Here is a 27,940-nt window from a genome sequence, read left to right on the forward strand (position 1 = left end):
TAATTAAGGAAATAAAGTTTGTACTTTTTAATCAGAAACATTCAAATTGAAATAAATATTTAATGAACAGCTTTAAATGGGCTATCAGGATATGTTTAAGGTATTTAAATACAATCTTGATGTCCTTAGACCATATGGAACTGATCAAACATTGGTCCTATGATGTTTTCACATGTGCACTTCGTTTGAAAGGTAGCAGGATGTTTGGGAACATGGGCCATTAACACAAGTTTCTGAACTGTCCCTCTGAATCTCAGTTTCTGCACTGCGTACCTGCATGAAGGGTTTTTGATGTCAGAGTTTCACCCTCCTTGTTCTCTGTCTGCAGACTAGAGAAGTATGTCCAGGCCAAGGAGACACTCGAGGGGGACCTGTACACTCGCTTTGCACTTGTCCTTAATGAGAAAAAGGCAAAGATAAGAAGCCTGGAGCAGAAGTTAAATCACCTACAAGGGGATATGGAATCTGTGAATGTGCCGAGGTAACCAGCAGAGTATTTTATACAGTACAGTATATACAGTGTTGTTATACTTTTCCTCTGAAGATCTATGAAAAATAGACATTGCAGATAAACTGTAGTTACAGTACATATACTGTATACTGTATACTGATGGAAAAAAGAAACGCAACACCTCCTCCTCCACACTCTTGCCCTCCCGTCTGCGTGGGACAGGCTGAAGAGTAACTCATCCGTGAAGAGGACCTGAAGCCACTGCTGACTAGTCCATCGCAGCCTCTGTCTGGCCCAAGGCAGTCGGGTGTGACGTCTAGGAGGTGTGAGCAGAGGGCCTCTGACAGGTCGCTTTGCTCTGAGGCTCTAAGGCCTGCAGCATAGAGCCTCACTGTCCTGCCACTGATGTGGGCATTGTGTCTGCCGGCAGTTTCAGCAGCAGTACAGGTGGCAGATCTGAAACGATCTCTCAGATGGACCAGTCCGAAGTGTGGGTCCTGCTCTGGTGTGGTCACTCGAGTGCAACCGGATCTTGGATGGCCATCTGTCCTGCCGGTCTGCTTACAGTATGTGATCCTTGATTCAATATCAATCAATCAATAAATCAACCAGTCAATTACTTGTGCCATCCTTCACAACAGTTTGCCACTGAAAACTTTCAAACTTGTGTAGCAGTTAACATTACTGTGTAGCTCGTCTGTTTAGGTAGCAGTGAAATAGTGGAGCAATGGTCAGGGCTGACTGCTGGTCAGAAAGTCCTGGGTTCAAATCCCAGATAGGGGCACTGCTATGTTACCCTTGAGAAACTTATGGCACTGGTTGGTAAACACACACAAATGTCAGTTGTATAAATAAGTAGCAAAATCTGTTGGCTTTTTTTTTGTTAGCAGGAAATATGATCGGCAGGGTCTCAGTTTGGGATGGCAGACTCTATTCAGAGTGGAACACTGTGCAAATCTCCTGTTTTACACAGATCTACATTCGTTTTAAAGAATAAGATAAGATCACTTTATTAGCCATATACAATTTCTTGTATGAGGAATTTGTCTTTTTGATTACCCCAACTTGCTCTCCATGAGACACACAGACAGGGAGAGAGAAGCTGGGGGTCAGAGCGCAGGGTCAGCCATTTATACAGCACCCCTGGAGGAGTTGGGGTTAAGGGCCTTGCTCAGGGGCCCAATGGAGTAGGATTCCTCTGCTGATCACAGGATACGAACCAGCAACCTTCCAGCCACAGGCGCAGATCCTTAGCCACAGAGCCACCGCACCACAAATAAAGCATGGGTTACTCTTTCAATCTTATTCATTCTTAAAACTATGCCTGTTTGTTTTTATTGTTTATTTTTAAGAACAGAAACTTGAGAAAAAAAGCCAAAAAAGCAGAAAAGGAACGGGTGTTTGATCGATGTGTTTAAAGTTCTGAAATGTTGAAGCGCACGTGACTCTTGTTACTTTCCACTCTGACAATCCATTATACCACTGACAAGGCATTTACCTCTTATGATGACCAAAAAATGGTGTGGTTTTTGTGCGGTTTTGATGGCTTATTACCCCTGTGAATTATCTGCTCTTTCTAAAAGGATGCCTCTTGTATTAGAGAAGCCAACAATGTAGGAGATTGCAGTCACACATGAAGCAGGAAAGTACAATCTGTTAAAAGTGTAGCTGCCTTATGTATCATTATGTTATGTATTTTTTTCTAAATAAACACTACCTATGGGGGACTCTTCCTTGTATTAACAAGATCCAGCAGATCCCTTTTTGTGGCACGCATGTCCAGTGTTTTAAATGTGTGCTATCCACCGAATACTGAGCAAGATAAGCAGATGTACACAGCTATCAATTACTGTATACAGTATCTCAGTCAGTCAGTGGATCAGTAAATGGGGTTCTTCAGAAGTTAAAAAAAATGCTTTTAAAACAAACTGTTGCAGTGCTGTTCTGAAGCTGTATCATTCTGATGTATTTTTGATAAGGTTTTTATTTTGTCTTAGTGGCAATATACAGTAGCTGTAGTAGGTCTTTTTCCCAGAAACAGTTCTACAAGACCATTAGAAGGTTTACGTCTTGAAGTCTCAGCCTTTTTTTCTTTTCTTGTTTCATAAATATATGAGTCACATCCCCACCTCAGATTATTGCTCAAGAAATAAACAGATCATTAATCATCCTTGACTGAAATGTAGAATGCTCTGCAGTTGTGAACAAATTGATGTACTTTTTTAGCTGCAGGATAATTAGACCCATTTACTTCTATACAGTGGATGTATTGCCAGTTACCTCAAATATATAATCCTTCTTGAACAATCTCCTGCCATGCCATTTGCATTAATAATAATTATTGCCTTTTTTCACCTAAGATCTTTGATTAAAAAAATAGAATAGATGTTGCAAGCAGCTTTAGAGCTTCCAAGCCTAACTGCTAGCACTAGGTGAGTGACATGCATGAGTTAACTGTGACCAGCATGAATGAAAACTGTAATCTTACTGTGAACTCTAGGTTACACGCATCAGTTAATGGTGACCAATATGTATAAAAACCCTGCGAGATCTAGGTGGCATGCACCACTTAACTCAAGGTTGTCTGTGTAAGACATCTCCTTCACATTTGCGTGTGGCAATGTCTTGCATACCTTTCACAGTGCCACCAGCAGGTCATTTTCTAGTAAAGCTATGGCTTGTTTAAGAAACTTAACAGCACATTCAGGTTGAGGGTACCCAGTATATAGAAAGCATCTTTATAAGTGGTCGGTTGTCATATTGGTTAATTAGTCACAAAATCTCAGTGACATACAATTATGGTGAGTTGTAAAAATACAACAAAGGAAAGCTCACAAACAGGAGCTCATGTGGCTTATTTGATTTTGAGTAGCTATGTGATTCATGGATTTTTTAATAATCTTGATCTTTTTTTGTCACTAACTCTGCACAGTTTATTCTGTTTGTGCTTTAGAATTAGTTTACACTGCGTTTAAGAAGAAAATGACTGTCGCAGTGGTTGTAAGTTAAAGGTCAACGTTAGAAATCCAAACCGGCGGAGAGCCAGTGAAAAAGTTTTCAGTTGCACCCCCAGAGATACCAGAAAGTATCAGAGACACCATGGGAGGCAATGGGAGTCTCGGTTTTCCCTTAAATCGAGTTTGCCAAATATATTTTTTGGGGGAAAAGAAAACTGTATATATTTTTGTTAAAACAGTATAAGCTCAATACGTTTGCCCTGTGAGGTGGGACTTCAAAGTCCAGGACTTCCATTAAGGGCCTTAACTGAGAGGTTCAAGGTGAGAAAGGCAAGAGAGGAACTGCAGAACTGTCAAAGGGTGACTGTGCTGATAGCAGGGTGTTTCAGGCCAGAGCTGTCGTGGAGCCAGGCAGGAAGAGAAGAGGAAAGCCAAGGAAGTAGTATGTCTAACTACTAACTAGTAAAGTCCAGCCTATGGCGTAGCGTAAGAGTGAGAAGGACCTGTTTCAGCAGGAAGTGTGATCTGCTGAGCAGGAGGAGAGAAAGAGTTGAAAAATGCTCTTGGACCAGATTAAGTGGGGAAAAAAACAGTTTGTGAAGAGCAGAGCGCCATGGAATAATTTGGTGCAGAGAGAACTACAGCAAATCCAATTTCGTATTGCAGCATTTTGCGATTGACTTCAAAGGGTTCCAGTCTGTGTACAGTATGTGTGGAAGGTTGCCTTCACCAGCTTTATTCTGTTTACAGAGTGGAGCCTTAGATTGTTTCTAGTTTCTGCTCCAAAGGCTGCTGTGGAAGGCTGGTTGCTACCTAATGAGAGGGGGGGGGGGGCTGAGTGGCCTGCTCTTGGTTGTAATTTGTACATCTTGTTATGAAATCCTGGCTGACATAAAATATAACGATCTTTGTTTAGTTAAAATTATGGCCCCGCAGGTAAATGACTTACCCATTACCCCTGAGCCACACAGTCTTCAGTCTACATTGATCAGGCGGGTGGCTGAATGCTCTCTATGTCTTTACTGTCTAGAAGAGACACTGCCACGGTTGAAAGGAAAAATCCCGAAGAGCCAGATTATGAGGGAACAACGGATGAAGAAAATGAAGAGAACAATGCTTGTTCCCAATCTTCAGCATCAGCCAGGGGTAAGATAAAAGGCCTTTGTCCTTTCCAGGGAAAATTATGACCAGATATTGTATGTAAGGGTGGACTACAACAGAGCCAAACCAGAATTAATCATTTCCTTATGAACAAGCTTCTCATTACTCAACAAAATTACAAACAGCAGTTTACTTAGGGGCTTTCAGAAGAAAAAAAAATCTAAGCCGTTTCTTAAATCCTCCTAAAAAAAAAAAAGATAAATACGTTTCTTGTACTAGTGTATAAACTGTTAAGATTTTTAATGATTCAATTAAGTTTGCAAAAGAACATTGAGCATTCGTTATGGCTTACAGGGAATCTGTTATGAAAGTTTAGTACATGGGGACTGCAATACAGTTTGGAGACAGCCTACCAAACCAAAGATTCTGTGATACAAAATTAGATTCTGTTGCCATCTATAGCCTACAGTACATAGAAAATGAGCATTCTTATTTTTGTACATATGAACCTTGACTATAAAAGAATATTGTGAACACTTTACCATGTCGTTTGTTCTTTTTTTATTTTGCTAGCTGGGTGGTTGCATTCTAGCTGTGCCAACCAGAAAATGAGGTTTTACATCTGCCCATTAGACCAATATACTGTACCACAGGAGGACTTTTCTAAGCAATATTTTAGTTGCTATTATGCTATCAACTTAAAATGGTATGGAGACTTACTCAGTACATCCAATTTAAGAGATTTGTTTTGCATGTTATTTGCTTTTCTTCGTGGTGAAACACAGAGATGGCTGATTGTTGTTTTTTTTTCTTATAATGAGTTTTTTCATTTCTTATTCTGTGTCTTCCAGTTGACGCCTCACCATGTAAACCACAGCTTTATTCTTTTGGAGGTTATTTATCCAATCCAGTCAACCTAATGATGTTCACATTGACGACATTTAGTTATTTAATCAGTTTGACTGTTTGCCTTGTTCTGTAGTGGAGCAAACCTTCAAAAAATGTTTCCTGAAAACCTACAGTGTGCACCACATTTCACAACCCGGAGCTTTCTAAACAGATATTTTAGTTAAAGGTAGTAAGTGAATAACAGAGGTTTAGAAAAATAAGTTAAGAACCACCTTCTCCCACTTGGTTTTTAACATTTGATTTTTGATAATTGCCATAATTTCAACCTGTTGGAGTTGTTCCAATAAAAGTCCTGAGAAAGCCCATCCCTGAGTAGCAAATGTTAGCAAAGAAATGGTGCACAGCGTTTCAAAGGGAAGAAAGGTCTTCCTCTGTTTCATTGCTTCAGGAGGGGAATATGTATAATTATATGGTAATTGTGGTTTGCCTTATTGCTACTTTGAGAGTCTCCCTGGATTTTTGTGGGTCAATCTTTTGACTTTTGCCTGAAAACAGGCTGGACGCTCTTGGCATTTCAGTGCTGTGCGCTGGTTGCCTGTTCTTTTTCTGCCCCATGGGTGAAGATGTAAAACCACAGCCCCATCTGGTTGGTACGTTCTCTAGGTCCCCCTGGTACTTTTCCAAAGAGCAGCAGAGGCTCTGCACCCTCTGGCCACAGTTTAATTGCTCTGCTCAGCCTGGAGACACAGACACCCCTGCAGGACGATGGCCACACCGCTGTCTTACAGTACTTCTTCAGGTCTGCTGCCTGTCCTCTTTGGCTGATTCTGGGGGGGCTGTTTCTGCTTTCATCCTGACCGATCTGTTGAAATCCCTCCCTGTTTTGTCCAACCTGTTATTTTTTGAGGAAACGTCTTTAATATCTTTTTCATCCCCTATTTCTCCTATGCTTTTTTCTTTCCACACTGTTATTCTTGCTGTTACTAATAATTTAATTAATTTGGCAGACATGTTTTACAAAGTAGGTTACAGAAATTAAGAGGCCAGACTGCATCAACAGCAACTCTGTTGCAGAGCCAGGTACAGAAGGGCCTGTTTTACACGTCATACAGTGTGATTGATTTACATATTCAGGGTGATGTATCCTTGTGGTAACGATTTCATTTTCAGTTCAAACAGTACTATCACTCTAGCTGTAAGTCTACTCAATGTGTATCTTTATCCCTGAGTAGTAAATCTTAGCAAAGACATGGTGCAAATGTCTTTTAAATATTTGGAGAGTGAACATTTCATCATCTAAATTTGTTTTTTGTTATTTATGTGTGGTTATAGAATGAACATAAATTGGCAGAATTCAATGACAGATCTAAGGATCTGTTATGCTTTTTTTAAATCAATTTATTATAAGAATCTAATTTTTTAGCTCATTAATTTTTTGTCCAATTTAACTTTTATGCCAAAATATAACGAGATTTTACACCTGGAACAAAAAAAAACTGCCATATGTTGTACGTCTTGCTCCCCTGTAAAGTTTGTGTTTTTTAAATGTTTAAAAGAGCTGCACCTTCATAGAACTCCAGATGGGCCAGATGTTGAATGTCTCCAGATGCTTAGAGAAGCTGTATATTTGGTTGTAATGCAAGAACCCAGGTTTATACTACAGTATGTGGTTGCAATTCATCCTGCTTGGTGAACTTTAAGGTTGGTACATTTATGAAGTAGTCATGTACTGTATATTTGTATTTATACGTACAGTATGTGCCTACACTTACTGTACGAAAACTTTGTGTTCTGTGTATTTTCCTTTAACACATTATGTCAGATATCAGTGATAATGTGTCTAAAAGTATAAGGATTCCTATAATCAGCCCTAAATGAGTTTATTTCCCAGTAAGCTTAGTTTTGTGGGTTCAGCTGCAAAACCTTCCTGTGAAATATTAGCTCATCAGTTGATATTTTAATGAGTGGTCTTATGATGGGGATGTGGCCCTATCACAATCATGTCCGTTGAGGTGTCCATACCCTTCGTAGTGACGCTGTTCCTGACAAAATAAAGGGGGCGTGTGCACGACTCTTCGGCTTTCCTCCTGCGTCTCCTGTTGTCTGTTTGTCTCTGTAGTTCTGGGAGGGAGCTTGTCTGTCACTTGATGAGACAGAAAGGCCGTCATTTCTACCAGTGATCTGGGAATGAGGAAATTAACCTAAGTGGCAGTAATATTAGGTTTAGGAAAGGGGGGGATGCGTTTATTCCAAGCAAAGAAGTGTCTAAACGCTTGCCGCTGGTAAGATTTTCAAGTGATGGACAAAGACTGCATCTACGGAGAGGAGTTCTGTCGCTGAGTGTGTCCCTGGCTGCTGTTTCTCTTGCCAGTGTTTCATCAAAACCCAGGTTTCTGTGAGTGATAAAATCTTCATTGACCGTACAGTGGAAATACTTTCTGCTCTAAGTGTAAGCCTTTTTCAGACAGCAGGGAAAAGTCTGGGAGAGGTGTAGAAATTGCATTTAACTGAGAGCTGCTCCTTCTTGAAAATCCTGAGGTTGCATAAAGCTTAAAAAATTGGAACTTTAAGTATATGGTTTCTGTTTCTGAAAAAAAAAAACACTATTAAATGCACCAAGGTAACTTAACCCCAGCATTTTCAGTAACTTATTTTTAAAAGATAAGTCAGTTTTGTTTTTTTTTACTTTTCGTTTAAGGGTAGTATTATTTATGAATGAGTTGGGTTTATTTATTCATTCTCTGAATATTTAGATAAAGGCTAGATGTAAACTTGTGCATATTGTTCTCCTAAGGTACATTCACGAGGACTTTAACATTTTCTCTGGCGAACGTGAGGGCAACAAAGATTTGTTGTGCTTTAACCATGTAGAGGCTCTGCTCTAAATATCATAGGCTGTATTATCAGGTTAGTGTAACGAGGAGGTAAAATTTAATTATTTGTATAGCACAGAGTGAAGAACCATTAGAATTAAAGTCTTGCAAAGGTGTTTTGTCTTACTATTAAAAAAACATCTAATAGCATTGTTATTTTTCCATCTAAGAATGAGACAAGGAGCTAGTTCATATGAATACTGTATGATTACATTCAAACTATGAGTAGAATTACAGTATATGAGTGAACATACTGTAAAATAGAAGCTGAGAAATAGAGAATGGGTTACAAAATCCGGGAGGCCATTCAGCACCTTTCTAAATGGTTACTAAGCAATGATCAGTCCTTGAAAACCATCCAGCTGTTTGTTCCCAGAGCATTAAAGGCAACATTGTGATAATGCAGTTTGATCCAGACTCCCAGCACTTATAATGCCAAGACATGCCTCATATTTTCGGTAATAAACGCCTGGGCTCTTAACTTCCACTTGACTCCTTTGATTTATTAGTAAGCTTGTTATTGCCTTTTGGACAGACTTTTTATACCACCTTTTTATTTTAATCCTTAATATCTAAGAGGATTTTGAAAGCTTGAATCATGCCCTCGTGTACATACTAAAGAAACATACAGTAGTGCACTTTGTTTAACATTAAATTGAGATGATGAAATATTCTGGTGTGCTGTATCTGAGCTCCCAGGTCAGCACTATCCTTTTTGGAAATCTAGTTCATAGACGTGAACACAGGAACCTGCACAGTTTTTATTATTTTGTTTGTGCTCTTTTAACTTTGACGTTCTTTGCAGTGTTTTTGTAATCTTAAGCATGGCCTTTCCGGTTGTATATTTTACTTTCGAGCGTCTCAGTATGATTTTCTGAGATTCAGACTTTCTCACTACCTGTCTGCCTTTCTCCCTAATGCCTGATACTACTGTGGACGGCTGTGAGGGTTCTGCTGTAATCTGTGTTCTGCCTCCCTGTTGTTGTGTCTTTGTATTGGCCACCAGCTGTATCACTCTGCAACTCACAACTGGCAAACCACTGAAGCTCAGCAGGTGTGAGCCTGGTCAGTACCTGGATGGGAGACCTCCTGGGGAAAACTAAGGTTGCTGCTGGAAGAGGTGTTAGTGGGGCCAGCAGGGGGCACTCACCCTGCGGTCCCAGTGGGTTCTAATGCCCCAGTATAGTGACGGGGACACTGTACTGTAACAAGGCCCTGTCCTTTGGATGAGACATAAAACCGAGGTCCTGACTCTCTGTGCTCAGAAAAATCCCAGGGCGTTTCTTGAAAAGAGTAGGGGTGTTACCCTGGCATCCTGGCCAAATTTCCTATTGGTCCTTACGAATCATGGCCTCTTAATAATCCCCATCTCTGAATTGGCTTCATCACTCTGCTCTCCTCCCAACTGAGAGCTGGTGTGTGGTGAGCGTTCTGGCACACTATGGCTGCCATCGCATCATCCAGGTGGGGCTGCACGCTGGTGGTGGTGGAGGGGAGTCCCCATTACCTGTAAAGCGCTTTGAGTGGAGTGTCCAGAATAATAATTGCTTACACTTATATAGCGCTTTTCTGGACACTCCACTCAAAGCGCTTTACAGGTAGTGGGAACTCCCCTCCACCACCAACCAATGTGCAGCATCCACCTGAAGATATATGAAGAATGCGACAGTATATGAAATTATATAACGGTCAGTCACTATGAATACAACTTTTTTGCTAGCTCTGTCTGTCAACAGCAGAAAAATTTGCCTTTATACCTTTACTTTTTTGTGTTACTCAAGTTAAGAGTAGGGTAGCACTTTACCTTCTGGGGTATCTTTTTATGGCCCAAATTCTGAGCTCGTGCTATCCAAAACCAATCTGTATCAGTGTGCAGTATAATCCCTGTCCTCTGTATATTGCACTGGCTCCCTGTACAGTGGATTTTAAGAGACTCCTGCTTGCCTGTAATTGGTCCAGATTACTGTTTTACCAGGTTACTCAGAACAAATTTTTATTTACAGTGGCAATCTGAAGATTCATTTATATAAAATATATACACAAAGGCACTTGTGTTTAGTGCTTTGGTCAGGGGTGCAACTAGCGGTATTCTACTCTGGATTTTAATATACAATTCTTCCAGCCAGAGTCCAGAGCCATTGCCTCTATTCCACACTGCTGCTGCCTTTAACACAGACCATTACACATTTTAGTGAAGGATTTTCAGTGTGGGGTGTGTACATGTCTCAAGCAAATTTTTTTAACCACCAATGTCTTCCACAGCCAGTTATTACATCATGTTAGGGAACAAATATGACAGAACCTTTTTTATACATTAAAAAAATATATATTATTATTTTACATATATTTCACATTTAAGGCAAAAATAAAACCATTGTCATTCTCAAAGGATTATATTATATAGGTGTTAGGTTATTTTTATTAAAATAAAGACTGAAAGATAAATAACTTAATCCTGAACCATGAAAAAGAAAATAAAATACATTGAACACCTTTGTTGAGAAGCTTATGCGTTTTAGTCATTTGCTTATCTACAAGATCATGGCTATCTGAGGGAAATAAAGTGAACTCCTAACGACTGCAGTAAAACACTCTTTAATTAGTGGGCTTATGTATGAAACTTGCAACAGCTAAAGTAAAACTTTTGCCCTTGCAGCTTATCTCACAAGAGCTGTGATCTGAAGCCAGGGGTCAAGGCATGTAATTACATTTCCCTTCAGACTGCTGCAGCTGACCTCTGGAACACTGGGAGAAGACCAGAGGTGGTGTTCAGAGTAGGAGGCAGACAAAATCTTTTATCCATGACGATGATGGTGTTCCAGCCAGCTAGCTGCCTGACGTCAGTCCTCCACGCAGACTCCGTATCTCTGAAGGGGATTCAGACATGTTCCTGAAAGCATGTGTGGTCAAAAGGGCAAAGGCTTCCCCTGTTAGCTGACATGTCCAACAATGGCATTGTCCCCGGATGGCTTGATCATTAAAATGACTGGGATCAGTTTGAAATCCTGGTAAAACCACGCCTTTCATGAGCAAGGATTTCTAGTGGAGTAAAACAATTAGAAAGAAGAAAGAAGAATGCATAAAAAGAGTAATATAAACTATATATACGTTTTCTTGTATACCACTAAACTGACCTGAAACTTTCTTGTAAAACCAACCTTATGGTCAGTGGCAGCTCCTGCTGCCCTTTGTATTCTCAAAAGAGCCATCTTTATTTAGGGTTCCTTTACACTAATGTCATATTTATTCAAGTGGAGCCCAATGAGACCTAGAAGTATCATATTATACTCGGGTCGAGAGTCATGTGTTAACTGCTGAGTTAAAATACTGATCGGCTATTGTAATGTCAGAGCACAGTCTTAGATTCTGTTTATATCCCAGTGCCTTTTTGCAACAGGGCAATGTTTTTTGCTAAACAGTATAATTGCTATTGTCCATTATTTAACAGAAGAAATCAGTGAAGACTACTTGCTCTTTTGCCAGTATTAAAATACTTAGAGTGATAACCCTATTCTTAAGACAAGGTCTTGTCTAGTCTTTCTGTTAATTAATCTGATGCCCAGCATGGAATGGGACTGAGTCACTGTGCTATTCTTTCATGTTTGCTAGGTTTAAAAGAGATTACCTTCCAACACCCAGTTCCGAATTTTAATTAAACCAAATTTAAAAGTGGTTACGATATAAAATAGTATATTGAAGGGACAATAAGTGAAACCCCACTAAAATATGCTTGTTTTTCGGAAAACGTATTGGAATGGGGCTGTACAGAACAGAATGGAAATAATGCTATAATTAGTTCCTTAAAACACCCTGGGCTGCCCAAGTGAGATCCGTGCGGATGTGTTTCTTAAGTGTATCTGGGAACCAAGGTAATATCTAGTAACTCTTACTCTCCAGGGCTTCCACAAATGACCAGCTTTTGTTTGCTTTGGCTTAGCTGAGTTGCGCTGCAACAATAGGTTATTTTATGCTCAGTTACAGTGTTTAGAAACAAGATGATGCTGTTATGCCAGAAGGCTAGAAGTGAGACCTGCAGTACTGTAGGTATATTCAAACCACAAAAACTGACTTCATATTGGTACTGGGTACATTGTGTAAGGAAGGAAGTTAAGCAAGTAAGCAAGCAGTAAGTCAGTCTTTTCACTGCTTGAGTTTGAAAAAGCTTTGGCTCATTTTCGTTGATTATATTAGGTTGTGATTGATGGCTGGCAAAGGAGGAAAGCCGAGCAGGTTTCCAAGTTTTAATGTTGTTTTGCAACCCTGAACGTGAGTCACAGTCCCCACTGCTGAATCTGTGTCAAAAGACAAGGAGGCAGGGGTGCAAGGGCATGTTTATTCATGGTTACACGTGGATGTAGAACAAATACAGCCCTATTGCTCGACTCCATTCCTTGGAAGTAAAATAGTAGGACAAAGAAAGTCCACTTGAATTGCGTTTTCAACAGCAGGTGTGGAACATCACGGATTCATGTGTCGAAACACCTGAATTGAGAGCATGTTGGTTTGACATCTGTGATCTCTGTACATTACAGGTATGTCAGTGTACTGACCACTGGTAGGTATAGTAAGTGAAGCATGCCAGTCTCAAGGATGAAAGTCATGTGAGCCGGGCGGGAACAAGTAATAGGTTTACTCCATGCTGAAAAGAGAAGAAAGAAAACACAACGTTTCGGCTGTGGAGCCTTCTTTGGGTGTGAGAAAGACAGGGCAGACAGCAAAGATTAAGTAGCATAGGAGGACACCAGCCGGGAGAGAGGAGGAGGTGGGAGCAGGGGAGAGGCAGAGAGGCCACTCGGGTGGTGCGAAGTGGGGAGAGGTGAAGAGAGGGGTGAAGTCGAAACCTGCATGTGAATAGAGAAGATCACACGAAATGTGAGCTGTGCTTCAGCTAAGAAGAAGGAGAAAGAATCAATCAAAGTGCAGGGTAAACTGATCTAACCCATGTTAAGATCAAAAGTAGTTATAGATGGGCACTTACTGGCAGCTCCCACAGTGGAGAAAAAATTCTAAAGGAACTTATCTGTTGTTAATTGGAACAAATATCTCCTTATTGTAAAATCTGGTGCTGCAGCATGAAGTGACTAACGCAGTTTGTTGAGAATTGTTCCAGTTCTAGTTCTGGCAGTGTAATTTGGCAGGGGCTTCGTTTTTGTTTTTTTTAGACAATGGCTCTCTTGGCTCTCACGTGGTAATCCCTGATTTTTCACAGTCTTTAAATGAATTGAACTTTTATTAAGACGTGCGAAGGCTGAATGTGTCTGCTTATGTGTTGGAGCTCATACATTGGTTTGTGTGTTGCTTGTCAATTTAAAACTGCTAATTTCTATGTTTCCACATTGGAAGTGATAATACAAGTGCCGTTGCTTAGAGAAGACAAAACTCTACAGATGGGGAAGATACTTCAGGAACTACAAGTTATGCAAAAGCTAACTCTCAAAAGTCTAACAATATGAGTCTATTGCAGACCTCAAATAGGAATAATTTACAGGAACGGGGAAACAGTACAGATGGAGGGCTTCAACTTTATTATTAAAAGAGTATCATAGTTATTGTTTTAAACTGTTTCAGGTGAATTATAAAATAAAAAGCAATAATTTTAGAAAGCAGAATATAAGGAATTAGGAAAGGTTTACTATCTATAAACACGTCTAATAAACAAGGAATTCGTAGAAAAACATGGTGGGCCTTCAGAAATTATTGGTTTAATAGATAAATTAGGAACATGTTTGTAAAAACAAAAGCACTTTATAGAATATATAAACCTCCGTGTCTGAAGGAAAAAGAAAAGTACAGTGAGCTGCAAATGGTAGTCAAAGGGATATCAGCAAAGTCTTTTTAAAAATACAGCTCATAAACCCGTAACCTTAATGGCAGAAAGAAGGTGTGTAACAAAGTACCACTGGGCGAATTTATACTACAGTAGTATATAGAAAAGCAACATACCCTAGGCTGATGATAGTTTCTGTTCAGTTTTTGAAGGATCTTGTTCTAACAAAAAAGATCTTTGTTGCTAATAAGAAAACAATCAAGTTACTGGTATTAGCATCTATAAGAATTAACAAATATACTCGGTTGTGTGCTATACATCTTAAATAAACGGTGTTGTGTGTATGTGTATACCCTTAAAGGAGCATTCTCAACACGCATGTGGAGCAAAGGTACTCACTGTACCACTGATTGAAAAAGTGAAAATCATATGGCCCTCTAACAAGTGAAATTAAACTAAACCATTGAACAACAGGGTCAGTCTGATTGCTCTATCCGTTTCCTTCAGTAATGGTGAACATATAGGTCATGGTTTCTATACTGAAATAGTATGATTTTGAAAGAATATATCTTGTTAAAATAGTTGCTTTGATTTCTTTGAACAGATAATAGTAACATGTGATATAAGTTAAGCTTATGATGTGGTAGATTTACATTTCTGCACAGCCTTTGATAAGGTTGTGCATGAAGCATTTGGTCTTTAATTGACAGCTGTGGAAATCCAAGATAATGTATGTGCATAGTGTGATGACTGTGATAGTGAGGAGAGAGAGCTTAAACTGGACAAAGATAATGAGTAGGATACCACAGGGACTTGTTTTATACCCTGAGCTCTTCCTGATTTACATCAATTTGCATGATCTAGATTCCAGTAAAGATAATGAAGATTTGTAGATGACAGAAAAATAGAGGGACTGACACATACCATAGAAACAGAAAAGGAGTTTAAAATAATCAGATACCATTACAGTGTGTGGTGACTCCTGTAAAATCAAATCTGATATAGATATAGATAGACAAATATTTACACAACAGCAAGAACCGTACATGAGAGGTGCTGATTTAAAATCAGTTTACAAAAGGATTTAGGTGTGTATGTGAATGCATCAGCATGTTCATCCAGTCAGATGATTAAAAAACACTGAGAAGTGAAAGGATGTAGTGAAAGTGAAGAATTGTAATCAATGGTTGTTAAAGTTAGGGATACACTAGAATGATCCCATTTTGAATATTGTGTCATGGTTTTGAACTCCCAGTCCCAGAGAGCACATTGCTGCTCTGGAATCTGCCCCCAGAAGACTCAGAAAGACAGTTCCTAACCTTAAAGGTATATCCTTGCAGGTTTAAGGATCTGAATCTCTTTATCCTGGGAGAGAGTAGACTGAGACTATTATTTGAAATCCTGAAAGAGACTGGGTGAAGAGCACTTTTGAAACAAGGGTCTGAGGATGCACTTGCGATCTAAAATAAACATTTAGGACTGAGAACAGGGCCCTTCTTTACACAGAATGGTGTGGGTGTCAGAAAATTACTCATCCGTCTAGTTCAAGCAGCTTCCTAAATGAGAAAGAAGAATAGATCGGATTGGTCTTCTCTTGTTTGTATCCTTTCTTAGTTGTTAATTAAACCCTAGTAAAATTTATTATAAACACTTTGTTTCCAAGGTGTAATTACAAAAGGAGAAACAGTTAAAACTCTGTTTACATTTTTGGAATATGTGTTAAAGTATCTCCTGGTTTCAGTAGTGCATTTTGGCCATGTTTTCAAATGTTTATTGCAGGGAAAAATAATAAACGTGCTTTTTTAACTACAATACTAGTTCAGTAATATTTAGTTACAGTATCCAACTTCAGTGGGAGTGATGGATCTTTTTTCAGGAAAAATAATTCAATTGTAACTGAAGCACAAAAGTGCTTTCACCAAAGTATGTCAGCCTTTAGAATCTGACATCAAGAAAAAGATCACCTTTGTTTAATAACCTACTTGAGTTTGTCTCACTAATGCAGACACATTACTTCATATTTAATGTGTAGATTTTGGACTGAGGCACAACCAATGACTCATGAATTTAATGTAATGTAATGTCTTGCTCACAAAACTATACCTATAGCCAATATTTTCTATACTTACTGTGAAAATAATTATTTTTAATTTTGTCTAAACTCAGAGGGCTTGTAAGGACAGATGTCTGTATGCCACACAGTCAGATGAGATATAATCAAGATGTTATGACCTACATCTATATTAATTCTTTCATCAGTAGAACTAGGGATGGGATCTCGTGACAAAGCATAAAAAAACAAGTCTCCACCTCCTTAAGTGAACGTGGAAAGATCAGGTCACGCTCTCTGCAGCTGTTAGTTTTACTACTATGGATGCACTGACTCAGAAATCTTTAGGTCAAGCTCATTAGTAATTATTATAAAATTACTGTATATGCTGTAGAAATAAAGCAGCAGATTTTCAGCTATTAAAATTTGTGTGACATTTGCCAGTGTCCTCTCACAAGGTCGATAAGGGTGTATCTCTTTGTAATTGTGTACAACTGTAACCTCTAAGATATCCTGTTGCTGTAATAGTAAAACAAATCCATCAATTATCAGAAAGCCACTTGGAAGGATCTCTGGAGTCAGTCACAAAGACACTGGGCACACGATGGGACCCACTTCGAACTAGATAGGGACAAATCAGAGACAGCAGTTGGGCCAGCTAGTCTTTGGATGGTCGGAGTGCATGGGCACACCTGGAGAAAACCCAGCAAACACTGGTAGAACATACACACTTTTTAAAATGAGGATAAAAACACACATTGTAAAAATACGGATATCTGAAGCAAACATAAAGGGCACCAAGTGAAAATTCGTTTATTTTATTTTTTGGCTTTTTTTAATTCAAATTACTTCACTTATATTACCCTATACTGTAGTTTTTTTTATCTGATTTTAATGTTGGGGTCTGCATTAACTGATAAACACCCAGCAGAATTTAACTATGCTACCCTTTAGAATAAGCATTGCGTTTAAATGGTGTAGTTATGGCCTGATGTTTGTACACAACTCTGCTCCAACACTTAACGCGATGGTTTGTGACCTTATCTTTTCTACCAAATGTTGTATGCAAAGTACTTTTTCTCTCCGTGCCCCAGTGGTATCTGTTGTAAAGTCCTGTACAAATATTTTTCAAAATTTACAAGTTTTTAAATATTTAGCTCTTGAGTCTAACATCCATGAAAGATTGGTATCAAGGAAAGATCATTTTGTTGCCAATTACAGTTGGGCTTAAAATGGTTTGTCAACTAGAAATACATTTGAGATGAATGAAAGTGGGTGATCTGTGCAGGGCACCTGGAAACCTTAAGTGTCAGTAACTGTTAGGCAAATGCAGTGTTTTGCGTGGTTTCTACCAACACAGTTGGCCTTTGAGGAAAAAGAAGGAAGCAATGACAGTTCTTTTTGTCCATCCATCCATTTTCCATCTGCTTTATCCAGTACAAGGTGGGGGGCAGCCGGAGCCTGTCTCAGGCGAGGCACAAGGTAGCAACCAGGCACGAGGCGAGATACACCCTGGATGGGACACTAGTCTGTCGCCAGGCACACACACTGACACAGACATGCACACACCCACACCAGGGCCAGTTTTCCCAGAGGAGATGGTCTTTGGGCTGACTGTGGCTCCAGAGATTGAGCCTAGGGCCCCAGTGCTGTGAAGCCATGCTAACCACTGCACCACTGTGTCATTGTGCTGCCCCTATTCATTCTGTAGTTAATTAAAAAAGAACTCAGAGAGAAGTTTTTTGTGAATGACCGGAGGTTATTTGTGAACGGGAAATAACCGAGTAACTTGTCCCTATGACAGGTATTACACATCCCTCGCAGAGTTGCTGCTTATTGCCATTTCTCGACAGCTGATGTCGGTTTAAACATGAAAAGAAAACAGCACAGTTTTATATATGCATTCGTGTTAGGATTTTTGGTCAACGACCAAACGACTCCAGTCTTATTCTCCAAAGTGGAATTATAAGTAATACCCCCAACGAAACTACTGTAAAAGCAGGAGTAACACAGATGTGTTTTCATTTGGGTCTCAGATATCAAGGAAAACAGTGATAGAAATTGCTCATTTTTCACCAGTGATAAAGCCGGCAAAAATGTTTCTCAAGGAGTAAATCTTTTTTTTTTTGTACACTTTAAGATTATTAAAGAATTCTGTACTACAATAAAAAGCTCATAATCCTACTATATAATTCCGATCTGTGGGAATGCAGTAGACGTTTGAAGTATGTACTGTATATGCAGTAAACCCAGCTGAAAAAAAAGAGTATACAGGTCTTGTTAATATATTTCGGATGTGGATGTTTTGTTTAACTTTCTACCATTTCTCATAAAGATTAGTTTCTACTCTCTTCTGTCTGCCTCTCTTCAATATATAGCATTTACAGAACCTAGGCCCAATGCTCAGATTTCCAGAACTACTTTCCATTATCTACTGTACGTGTAATTTAATATTACTCCAATAGAATTAAATGTATGTACTCAGTGGACAAAAGTTTGGTTAATCCTTGCTAACCAGGAAAAATAACATTGGCAGATTATGACTGGAAAAACTGTGCATCTGTGAAAAGACTATAATAAAAGTCTGAACAAAAAACATATAAATACAGAATCAGTTATGTCCAATAACAAATTATGTACAGAGCTGATGTGTAAACATTGTTTCCTGTTAAAAGCGTACAATTGTAGCTCATAATAAAGTTCCTATATGTTGACTATATTTTATGCTGTTTCTAAGAATCTCTGTTGAGCCTTCGGATTTCCCACTCTGAACTCCGATAGTGGTGGCAATGCAGAGAGTAGGACGAACATTGCAGTGGAGCATCAGAGCTCTTTATTCATGATACAGCGCCAGCAGAGTGGAGCAGCAGAGGGGTTTATTGACATGTGTACATGTACATTGGAGTTCTTATTCACGCTGCAAGAACATAACAATGCAGCAGTTCAACACTACAACATAACAACGCATGCCTTCTGTGCCAGAACTCTGGGAGGTACAGCAAAACTTATAAGAGATGTAGAGGATGAAGGTAGAGGGGATCCCAGTAACATGATTCAGAATGAATACTGAATAAGTCCTGCATGTAATGAATGAATTGATTGGTTGATTGATTAATTAATTTTGTCTCTGAAAATGATAGTCAGCTTAGGAACTGACTGGATTTATCAGTATTACCAAATTTATTTTTGAAACAGTAGCATATAGAAACGTTTGTTTTATGTGCTACATGAGACTTTCCTTTCTCCCCTTCTGTTGTTTTTTTCTCAAGTTATAGGGAAGGTCCCTGGTTCCTTTTGGAGGTCAGACCAATCCCATTGCAAATTCAATCTGTTTAAATTATTGAATATGATACTTCAGGCCAATAACTTAACTTAAAAATAACTTAACATCTCATTAATCATGAGTGTCAGACCCAAAAAAGTAGACAGAATCTCCCATTTTAACACTTAATTGTGCACATCTGTATTGCATCCTTCTAAGACAGCATACAGTTCTTCTTAAAACACACTGAAAAGGAAGACATTGGTAAGAAACAATTATAAATTGTTCACAGGCAAAACATTCCATTGTTATTCCTAATGGGAAGGTGGATTATCCCTTACAAATAATAAAGTACATAGTATGCAGCAAATGTTCATTTAAACAAACCTTCTGTAAGTTAACAATGCTCCATCAGTTTTGAAGTACTTTTTTAGTATTTTTTTTCTAATAGTGTTAAATAATTTGATTGACTTGGCTGCGCCATGAGCTTCAAATATAGCTTCTTAGATTTATTAAAGGATGAATCCTTTCCCCCCTTATACAGATACAAAATAATTGACCCACTGAAGGAGTCTTAAGACGTTGCCCTAGTATTTGATGTGTTTGTAGTAGGCAGTGTAAAATAGCAACAGTATATGTGTATACAACTGTGCATGTTTGCTTGTTAAGTGAAAGTAAAATTGAACCGAATGGCTGTTTGCAACATGGGGACAAATTCCTTGTGCATTCTGTGCTGATAGTCATAAAGTATCACTCTATCTATTACTGCATACAGTATACTAATGCTTTAAACAAGGGCACTGTGTACTGAAGTAGATAAGGCAAGCAATGATTTCTTGCTTGCTTTAGGCCACAGTTTCCTGTGGTTTGCAGAGGCTGTACCTTTGTGAATGAGAAAGCAGTCTCTACTGTGTTAAAGGAGTTAATGCCCAAGCTGTTTACTATACTGTCTGCCTAAGGTAGTGATTCTTGCTTGTCATTATGGGAATGTATCCCTCCTGGCATTTTGTGTCTCCAGTTCCAATTACTGAAGCAGGTAGAACTGAGGAACTAATAGGGCTTCTAGGACTTGCAGGGGATTCCAATTTATTCAGATGTATTCACATTATCAATAATGAAATTTAAAACAATCCGTTTTATTCAACTAATCTGAAAATCCCGATTCATGATTCATGTTTGTTAGTATTCCATTTTGTTTTCTTTGCTAGCGTTGGATAATAAAAATGTTTTTTTTTGTCAATGTATTCCTAATTTTATGCACTGCAACTCGCTCTCACATCCAAACAGCAGCTGTTGGACCGCCATGCAGGGCCAGGCAATGACAGATTGCTCAACAAGGCAAGACCGAAAAGTAATTACTTTTATCATTTCAATCTAAGCAAGCCCTGCAAGAACAAACCTGGAGGATCCAATGGCCTATGCTTAATTAACTTACTTAAAACAAATACCTGCACTAATTTCTGAAAGATTAACAGCAGTCCTATGCATACATGCCTCCCCCACCCTGGTGAGTAGATTTCCCCAAGCTGATGCCTTTTAGTTTTCTCTGTGTGGAACAGGGCACAGGAAAGACAGGGTACAGTATATTTTCAGAATAAAAAGAACTAGACCAGAAGGCGTAAGAAGACATACTTCTAAAACAAATGCAGGGGTTTTTCATGCTAGTGTATCTTCAAATGAGTACACCTCTAATCAGCTAATCTTTTACATTGCAACTTGGTGCTTCTTAAAATGAAGCAAATGCTCAACCTAAGAATCTTAAAGCCTTTTTTGTTAGTGAGGGGGGTGGGGGTGGGGGGTTATCAGTAATCACCCATCCATCATCAGCTCTAATGATAATATAGTACCTTTCATTTAAAAGGATAAACTGTCAAAATACAATAAAACAGAGCCTCAAAACGATGAACTCAAAATTACGTTAGAACTACCCATAAATCATCTTACATTTAATTCAGTTTATAGATGTAGTCTTTGTACATGATTTTGAGACATATACAGTACTTGCATCTTTCATAACATCAGAGTTCCAAAGGTGTGGGACTACAATACAGAAGGCACAGTCTTCCATTTTCGGTAATTTTGTTCTTGGCACAATAAGAAACTCGGACCATTTAGTGACTTCATCAACAGCAAGATATAGTTATCAATTCAGAGGGGTGAAGCTAAGAATGGATATATATATATAAACAGTAGCAGCTTTGTAGAAATTTCAGCCACCAGAATAATACAATGGTCAAGCTTTAAAAGAAAGTAATCTGCTTCTCTGCATCATACCATGGACAGGGTTGATCGGAGACATGCAATGTTTCACAAATTAATAAACAACACTCAGCCGATTTCAGCATCAAGCCGAACATGAGTTACAAGTTTGTTACTTAAAAAATGATCTTAAAAACTGACAGTCTTAAATCTGAAGCTTTATTGACCTGATGAGGGAAAAACAGTTTTGTCTAGTTTAATTTCAAGCACGTTTGCTGGATCCAGGTTTGTAAAACCGCATAACACACATTAAGTAAGCTTGCTGAAATAGGCTACCTCATGACCCTGTATTGGATAGAGCAGTTAAAAATGGATGGATGGATGGATGGATGAACTGAAGGCAGATCTCCAATCCGACTGAGAAGTATTATCTGATTAGTTGGACAAATGACTCCAATTGAAGCTATTTTGTAAATTGTTGAAAAAAAAATAAAATCACACATAAAGTGTCAAATATGTTCAACTCCCCTCACAAAAACAACCAGCACGTCTCAAGTTTTCACATAAGATCTCTTTCCAGAAGCCATCGTCTGTGGGTTTGAAAGGCCATTAGCTTAAAGGCAGACTTGATATTTACATTCAGTGCTTCTAATGAGTTGACCCAGCTGCACCTAACTGATCAGATGTCATTCCTCTTGGGGAGCCTTGCCAAAAATGTTTGATGCTCGAACAATGCTGACCAAGATAATATAGTTAATCGTGAGCTTTGATACTGCCATTTTGGAAAACATTCTTGATCTCCTGTACTTTGTACCTGTGAAATAATTGATCTTGATCTCATAAAATGTTCACATACAGTACTGTAGGTAGCCTCGTACATTAAGTAAAGATTTATTCCAGGCTGAAACGAAACACATAACATTTTGACTGTGGAGCCTTCTTCAGGTATGACCAAAGAGCACTGAATGTCAACACCTGAAGAAGGCTCCACAGCCGAAATGTTGAGTCTCTTTTCTTTTCAGCCTGGAATAAACCTTTACTTGTTCCTTAATAACATGTGAAGAATAGTAATAAACAACCTGTTCTGCCAGTCCAGTGACCTTGCCCCCTATTAATCTTCACGTTAGCAGGAGACTGTTCCCATTTTCCCTCTCAGCATCACACCCTGGAGTGGTGGTCCGCTGCTGTCAACATCAGTGTGTAGTCAACTGTTGTTCTCGTCAGAGTTGTGTCCATGCAATGGCCGCTAAAATTCCAAATGTTTTTTTATTCAAAAACATCTGCATGGACATCTGCATGCTTTTTAACTTTCACTGTACCGTTGCTTACTGAAGTAAAATGACCCTCTGGACATACAGTATTTTTGGCCCCTGACTATAATATTTTCTGAATTAATTTAAATTAGCAAATAGTCTAGCTTTACTGATGTGCATCCTCAATTCTTGGACTATTCCTGAATGTGTTTTCTAGTATTATACCACATAAAATCTAATGTATCCTCTTGTCTGCTTATTCTCGAACACATGTGGCATTGTAAACATGCCTATAAATATTCTCTTAAATTCCCCTCCCTCATCCCCTATAATTCCTTAAATGATTTTACCAAATACCACTGTTTGTTTAGCACATATCTCCATAATTCATTCTGCTGACCCCGGTTAAGAACACTTTGTGGTAAAGAACTGTCAGATGTTGATATAGTATGGAAACTGGGTTTGATTGGAAATCGAAAATGAAAATTTGGTTACTCTACCGAATGAAATGTTTTCTGAGAGATCTTTGAGTGAGAGCTGTGTTTTTTTATGGATGGATCTGCTCGTCAAAATAAAAAAAGATTGCATGGGTCCGACACCTAGCAGGGGGACCCTCAGTAATATGCAGTGATTGACTGATGCCAGAAACCCCGTTGCTAACCATTGACTGAATCATTTATCCAAGTGGGACCACCAAGAGAGATTATCCTGTAAAACGCAAACCTCCCCAAGTCTTCCTAACGTTAATAAACTCGAAGCTTTAAAAAAAAAAGTTGCGTGTAGCCGCATTTAATTTTTTTTAACAATTGCATGTCACTCACAATGTTTCTTAAAGTCTGTTTGAGTTAAAACTAATACTGTACGTTTAAGAAAATTGTCAGCTTTATTACTGGATGTGTGAAATAATTTCTACGTTTTGAAGAAAGCCACAGTGACCTACCAACAAATGGACAGCTGTTTTAATTGGGGATGTCTGTAATATCGCTGGTTTCATCTCCAGATGTTTTTTTTCTCTTCTTTCTCTGTTGTTTTTTTTTTTTTCCAGCCCACCCCCACAGTCCTGCTTCACTTCCACACCACCCTCCCCCTCATCGCCACACGCCCACACACACACACCACTCTCTCACGGGGTCTCTCTCCAGGCACTGGGCATGAGAAAGCACTGGGCTTTGGGATCAATTTGCCTGACACCTTCTTAGCAAGGTTTCGGATTTTATACTGCTGGTAGATGGTGCAAGAGCTATTGTTTGTATTAATGTGTATATACCACATACTTACGCTTCATAGATGGCTTGATTGATTTGGGTATATCCACTTTTTGGAATATAATAGCAGGAAATCCATAACACTGTTTATGTACAGATTTTCCAATGTGCTGTCTTTCCAATCGACTTTTACTCCCGTGGTAATTTAAATATAATCAGCAATGATCTACTGATAATAGTTAATTACATGATTAACAGGGGTGATGTGATTGTGATGAGGACAGAGCTGCTCTCTGAAAGTTCTGGAGTCCCGGGTTCGATGCCATACTTGTTTTGATTGTTCGATTCCCTCCCACCTCCCAGAAGACTTGCTGGCCATGCCAATGGGTGTCTGTGAATCGTCCTTGTGTATGAGCTTTTGCAGTGGACTGGCATCCTGTCCAGGGTACAGTCACTCCTTGCACTCTGCTCCAAGATGAGTGCCTTGAGGTGGGTTGTTACAGGGCGTGAGTGATCCCATGATCATACAGTAGGTGAACAAACACACAATTAACCTGGTGGATCTTTTAGGAGAAAGTTACAAGAGGCATAAGGGCAGTGTGTTGATTGATATCACTTTTGCCCATCCATTCCAGAAACAGTAGAATGGCAACAAAATGTTCTTCTGTATAGGGTATTTTCTGTGTCATGGGTGTATGACAGCAATCCCATTACTCCTTTGTCTATGCAGGGAGGTGTAGAATGAAATCTTTTTGTAGAACCAACGATACACCACAATAAAAGGTTGCTTTTACTGTACATCTTTTTAAATACTGCTTTGCACAGCACAGAAAGCATTACATGTAAAGAGCAGATTCCTTTTAACATTAAAAATCCTGTTTTGGAAGTGTGTTGATCTCTTGAATGTTGTATTATAGGGTATCAGCTTGTTGAGTGTCAATGTTGCTCATATCGGTCAATTAGTTTGCTTTCTTGTGACGGTTTGACTAGACTCTTTATTTGTCTTCAGATTCTAGACAGTGTTATCATGTGAAGGGTTCTGATCCAACTTCCTGCTCCTTTTGATGAACTACAGTTTTTGATCTATGTTTTTTGATACTGTAGTATGATTACTGGGAGGAGCTGCTGGGATTAATTTGGAAGGTTGTCCGATGGCCAACCGGGTTTGAGCACAAGGTTCGGTTCGGTATCTGAAATGAAAATATATTTCATATTACAAACTATCAGACTTCATAATCATGTAAATTTCAAAGCAGAGAAAATATCAACACACATTTCCTATCCCAAAATGACAATATTTATAAAACCAATCTATTTCTGTTGCAATAAAGCACTCTTTATTCCAAAAAAATTTGCTGCTGTATTGATGTATTGATGTAGTGCTGTATTATATATAGTTATGAAATTGACACATACAAGCAAGATGTTTTTTATATACTTTATTTAAACTGTCAATTTGAGTACAACTGAATTTAATTTAACATATCAACTTTGAGATGGTTTTGTTAACAAATGCTACTTACTGTATTTGTTAACTCTGCATATCACGGTTAACCATTTCTATGCTGCACAACCTGTACTTATTCGCTCATACATCGCGCTGAATCTTGTTGAGAAACTTGTCGACAGGACCAACATCAGTGCCCATGTTTACTACCCATCTCTTGGCTAGTTGAATATCCCTTGGAAAAGGAAACAGTTTGACACTCTCTTGATCCAATCCTCTGTTTTGTGTGTGACCACTATGTTCTGTACAGCCAAATGCTCAACAATGAGGCATCTTTTAAAATATATAAAGCAGCTGAGAAAGCCAAAAAAGGATTAACGTTGTTCGGATATCAAGTTTTCCCATTTTCTAACAGGGACTACTGAGCAGGAAGAGTCACTTTACGTCACAGTTTCCGTGAACTCTTGCTCTTGCCTGTGGCGAGACCAGCCCTTTGCGGTAATATGGCGACTATGCAGTACTTTCACAAAGCTCATGATTTTGTGCTTAATTCAAAATTTGTAAAATTTTGCTAAACTGTCAATGAATTTATTTTGTTACCTAGATTTCATACCCGGTCTGAGAAATTGGGACTGCAGTTCCACTTTAAGTTTGTAAGGCCACTGGTGAGCTACATTGAGTTACATGTCTGAAGCGTCTCCTGTTCCACTACCTATTGGTTAATAACGTGAGCTCCTAAACTTCTTTGTCATTTCTTTTTTGTTTTAATTGCTGATGTTTTTCTATGAAGGACCTCTGCGGTTGAGCTTCTCATTTTCAACAAAAGGTTTTAAAGTTCTTCATCTTTGAAATGATTCTCGACCTGAACTCTATGCTGAAATCAAACGGGATCAGGCGTGGTTGGACACCACCATTGTTCACTTGACCCATGACCTCATGAGCCAGTCGTCCACTTCAGATGACCACTCAGGAAAATGGGGCGATTGGGCTGGCCAGCACCCCTTTGAGCTTTTGTACATTTTCGGGGGCTAGTGAATTATTGACACATGGTATTGTGGTGGTATAATGATAAAAGGAAATATCTTGTGTTGCATTATATACAGTAGAAAAAGTATGTTTGTACGCTTTACTTATACACATTACTCATATGGGCGGAGCGGTGGCTCTGTGGCTAAGGATCTGCGCCTGTGACCGGAAGGTTGCCGGTTCAAATCCCGTGGCTGGCAGAGGAATCCTACTCCGTTGGGCCCCTGAGCAAGGCCCTTAACCCCAACTGCTCCAGGGGCGCTGTACAATGGCAGACCCTGCGCTCTGACCCCAAGCTTCTCTCCCTGTCTCTGTGTCTGTGTCTCCCTGGAGAAAAGCTGGGGTATGCGAAAAGACACATTCCTAATGCAAGAAATTGTATAGGGCTAATAAAGAAACATTATTATTATTATTATTATTATTATTATTATTATTGTCAGTGTAGACTGCAGTATTGACAACAATGCACTACCAGCAGAAGCTATAGGCAGATGGCAGACATGCATGGAAAGCAAAACATTTCTAAAACAGCGCTGGTGTAGATTAGCTCTTAAAATTGAACAGTGGCTTTTAATCTCACTGTCACCAGCTGTTTCGCATTGTTTCCTATTGTAACAACACAGAAATGTTGCATAAGCTGTGGATTTGGGGAAATGTGAAACCCTTACATCCGATATGACATAGAAGGACTAGCAGTTCTGAACATTAAGTACAGTATTTTTTCATTTTCTTTTTTTTGTACTGAACGATATAGAGATAATAAGGAGGGACAGATAACCTTGTCCCGCTCCCCTCTTGAGTCATCTCTATGTGACACTGTGGGCTTCACAGGATTAAGGGAGGTGTGAGTGGAGAGAGCCCTGTCCCTCGGGGTACCCAACGCCAGACACCCCTATAAGCACTCTGTTAATGATGTGCCGCCATGTGGGGAATCCTGTACTCAGCTCTGTAACTCACTCTGTAAGCCTCTTATTACTCTTTTCAAAAAGCACTGTAGACTGCTAAACAGTAACAAAACATCCTGATACTTATATATTTAATGTGTGACCTCTTTATGAGAGCAAAGGTATTGTTGTATTCTTCACATTTTTGTTGTTAGTTTATTTTGCGGATTTCAATTTTATAGCTGTTATGTTGCCGTTACAATCTGAGTGAAGTTGCTTGCTTTGGGGTAAATTAGCCCCACCTAAGATTAGAACCTACAACCTTATATGTACAAGCCCAGAGCCTTAACCACTCTTCCACACTACTGCCCTAGTATGGCATACTGTATCATTAAAGGCTTCGTCTCACAAGTCTCACGTACACTATGGTGTTTCACTTTTTTAGTTTGGAACAGCACATCAGACTTTCTGAGGTTATAACAAAAGCTATTGTTTGGGTTCTGATCTCACACATTCATTTAACAACATTTCAGGCAAAAGAAAATCCTTCAAGCTCTAGCGTTTAATGGGAGCTTATTACGGGAAAAAAAGGGTTTGGATGGAGTTGAAAGGAATT

At 39.0% G+C, this 27,940-nt stretch overlaps 1 protein-coding gene across 5 annotated transcripts in view; it reads left to right on the forward strand.

Moving 5' to 3' along the window:
* Positions 1-27,940, forward strand: part of xrcc4 (X-ray repair complementing 4) — a 156,440-nt gene that overhangs the window by 80,897 nt on the left and 47,603 nt on the right. For 4 of the 5 annotated variants that reach the window (XM_088630633.1, XM_088630631.1, XM_088630630.1 and 1 more), the window contains exons 5-6: positions 329-481; positions 4,439-4,554. In XM_088630633.1, the coding sequence (XP_088486759.1) occupies positions 329-481; positions 4,439-4,554 (269 nt within the window). The remainder of the gene's footprint in view (positions 1-328; positions 482-4,438; positions 4,555-27,940) is intronic. The other variant, XM_088630635.1, reaches the window with a different exon arrangement.

Source organism: Lepisosteus platostomus, chromosome 4, assembly GCF_059453375.1.
Source record: "Lepisosteus platostomus isolate fLepPlt1 chromosome 4, fLepPlt1.hap1, whole genome shotgun sequence".
NCBI classification, from domain to species: domain Eukaryota; kingdom Metazoa; phylum Chordata; class Actinopteri; order Semionotiformes; family Lepisosteidae; genus Lepisosteus; species Lepisosteus platostomus.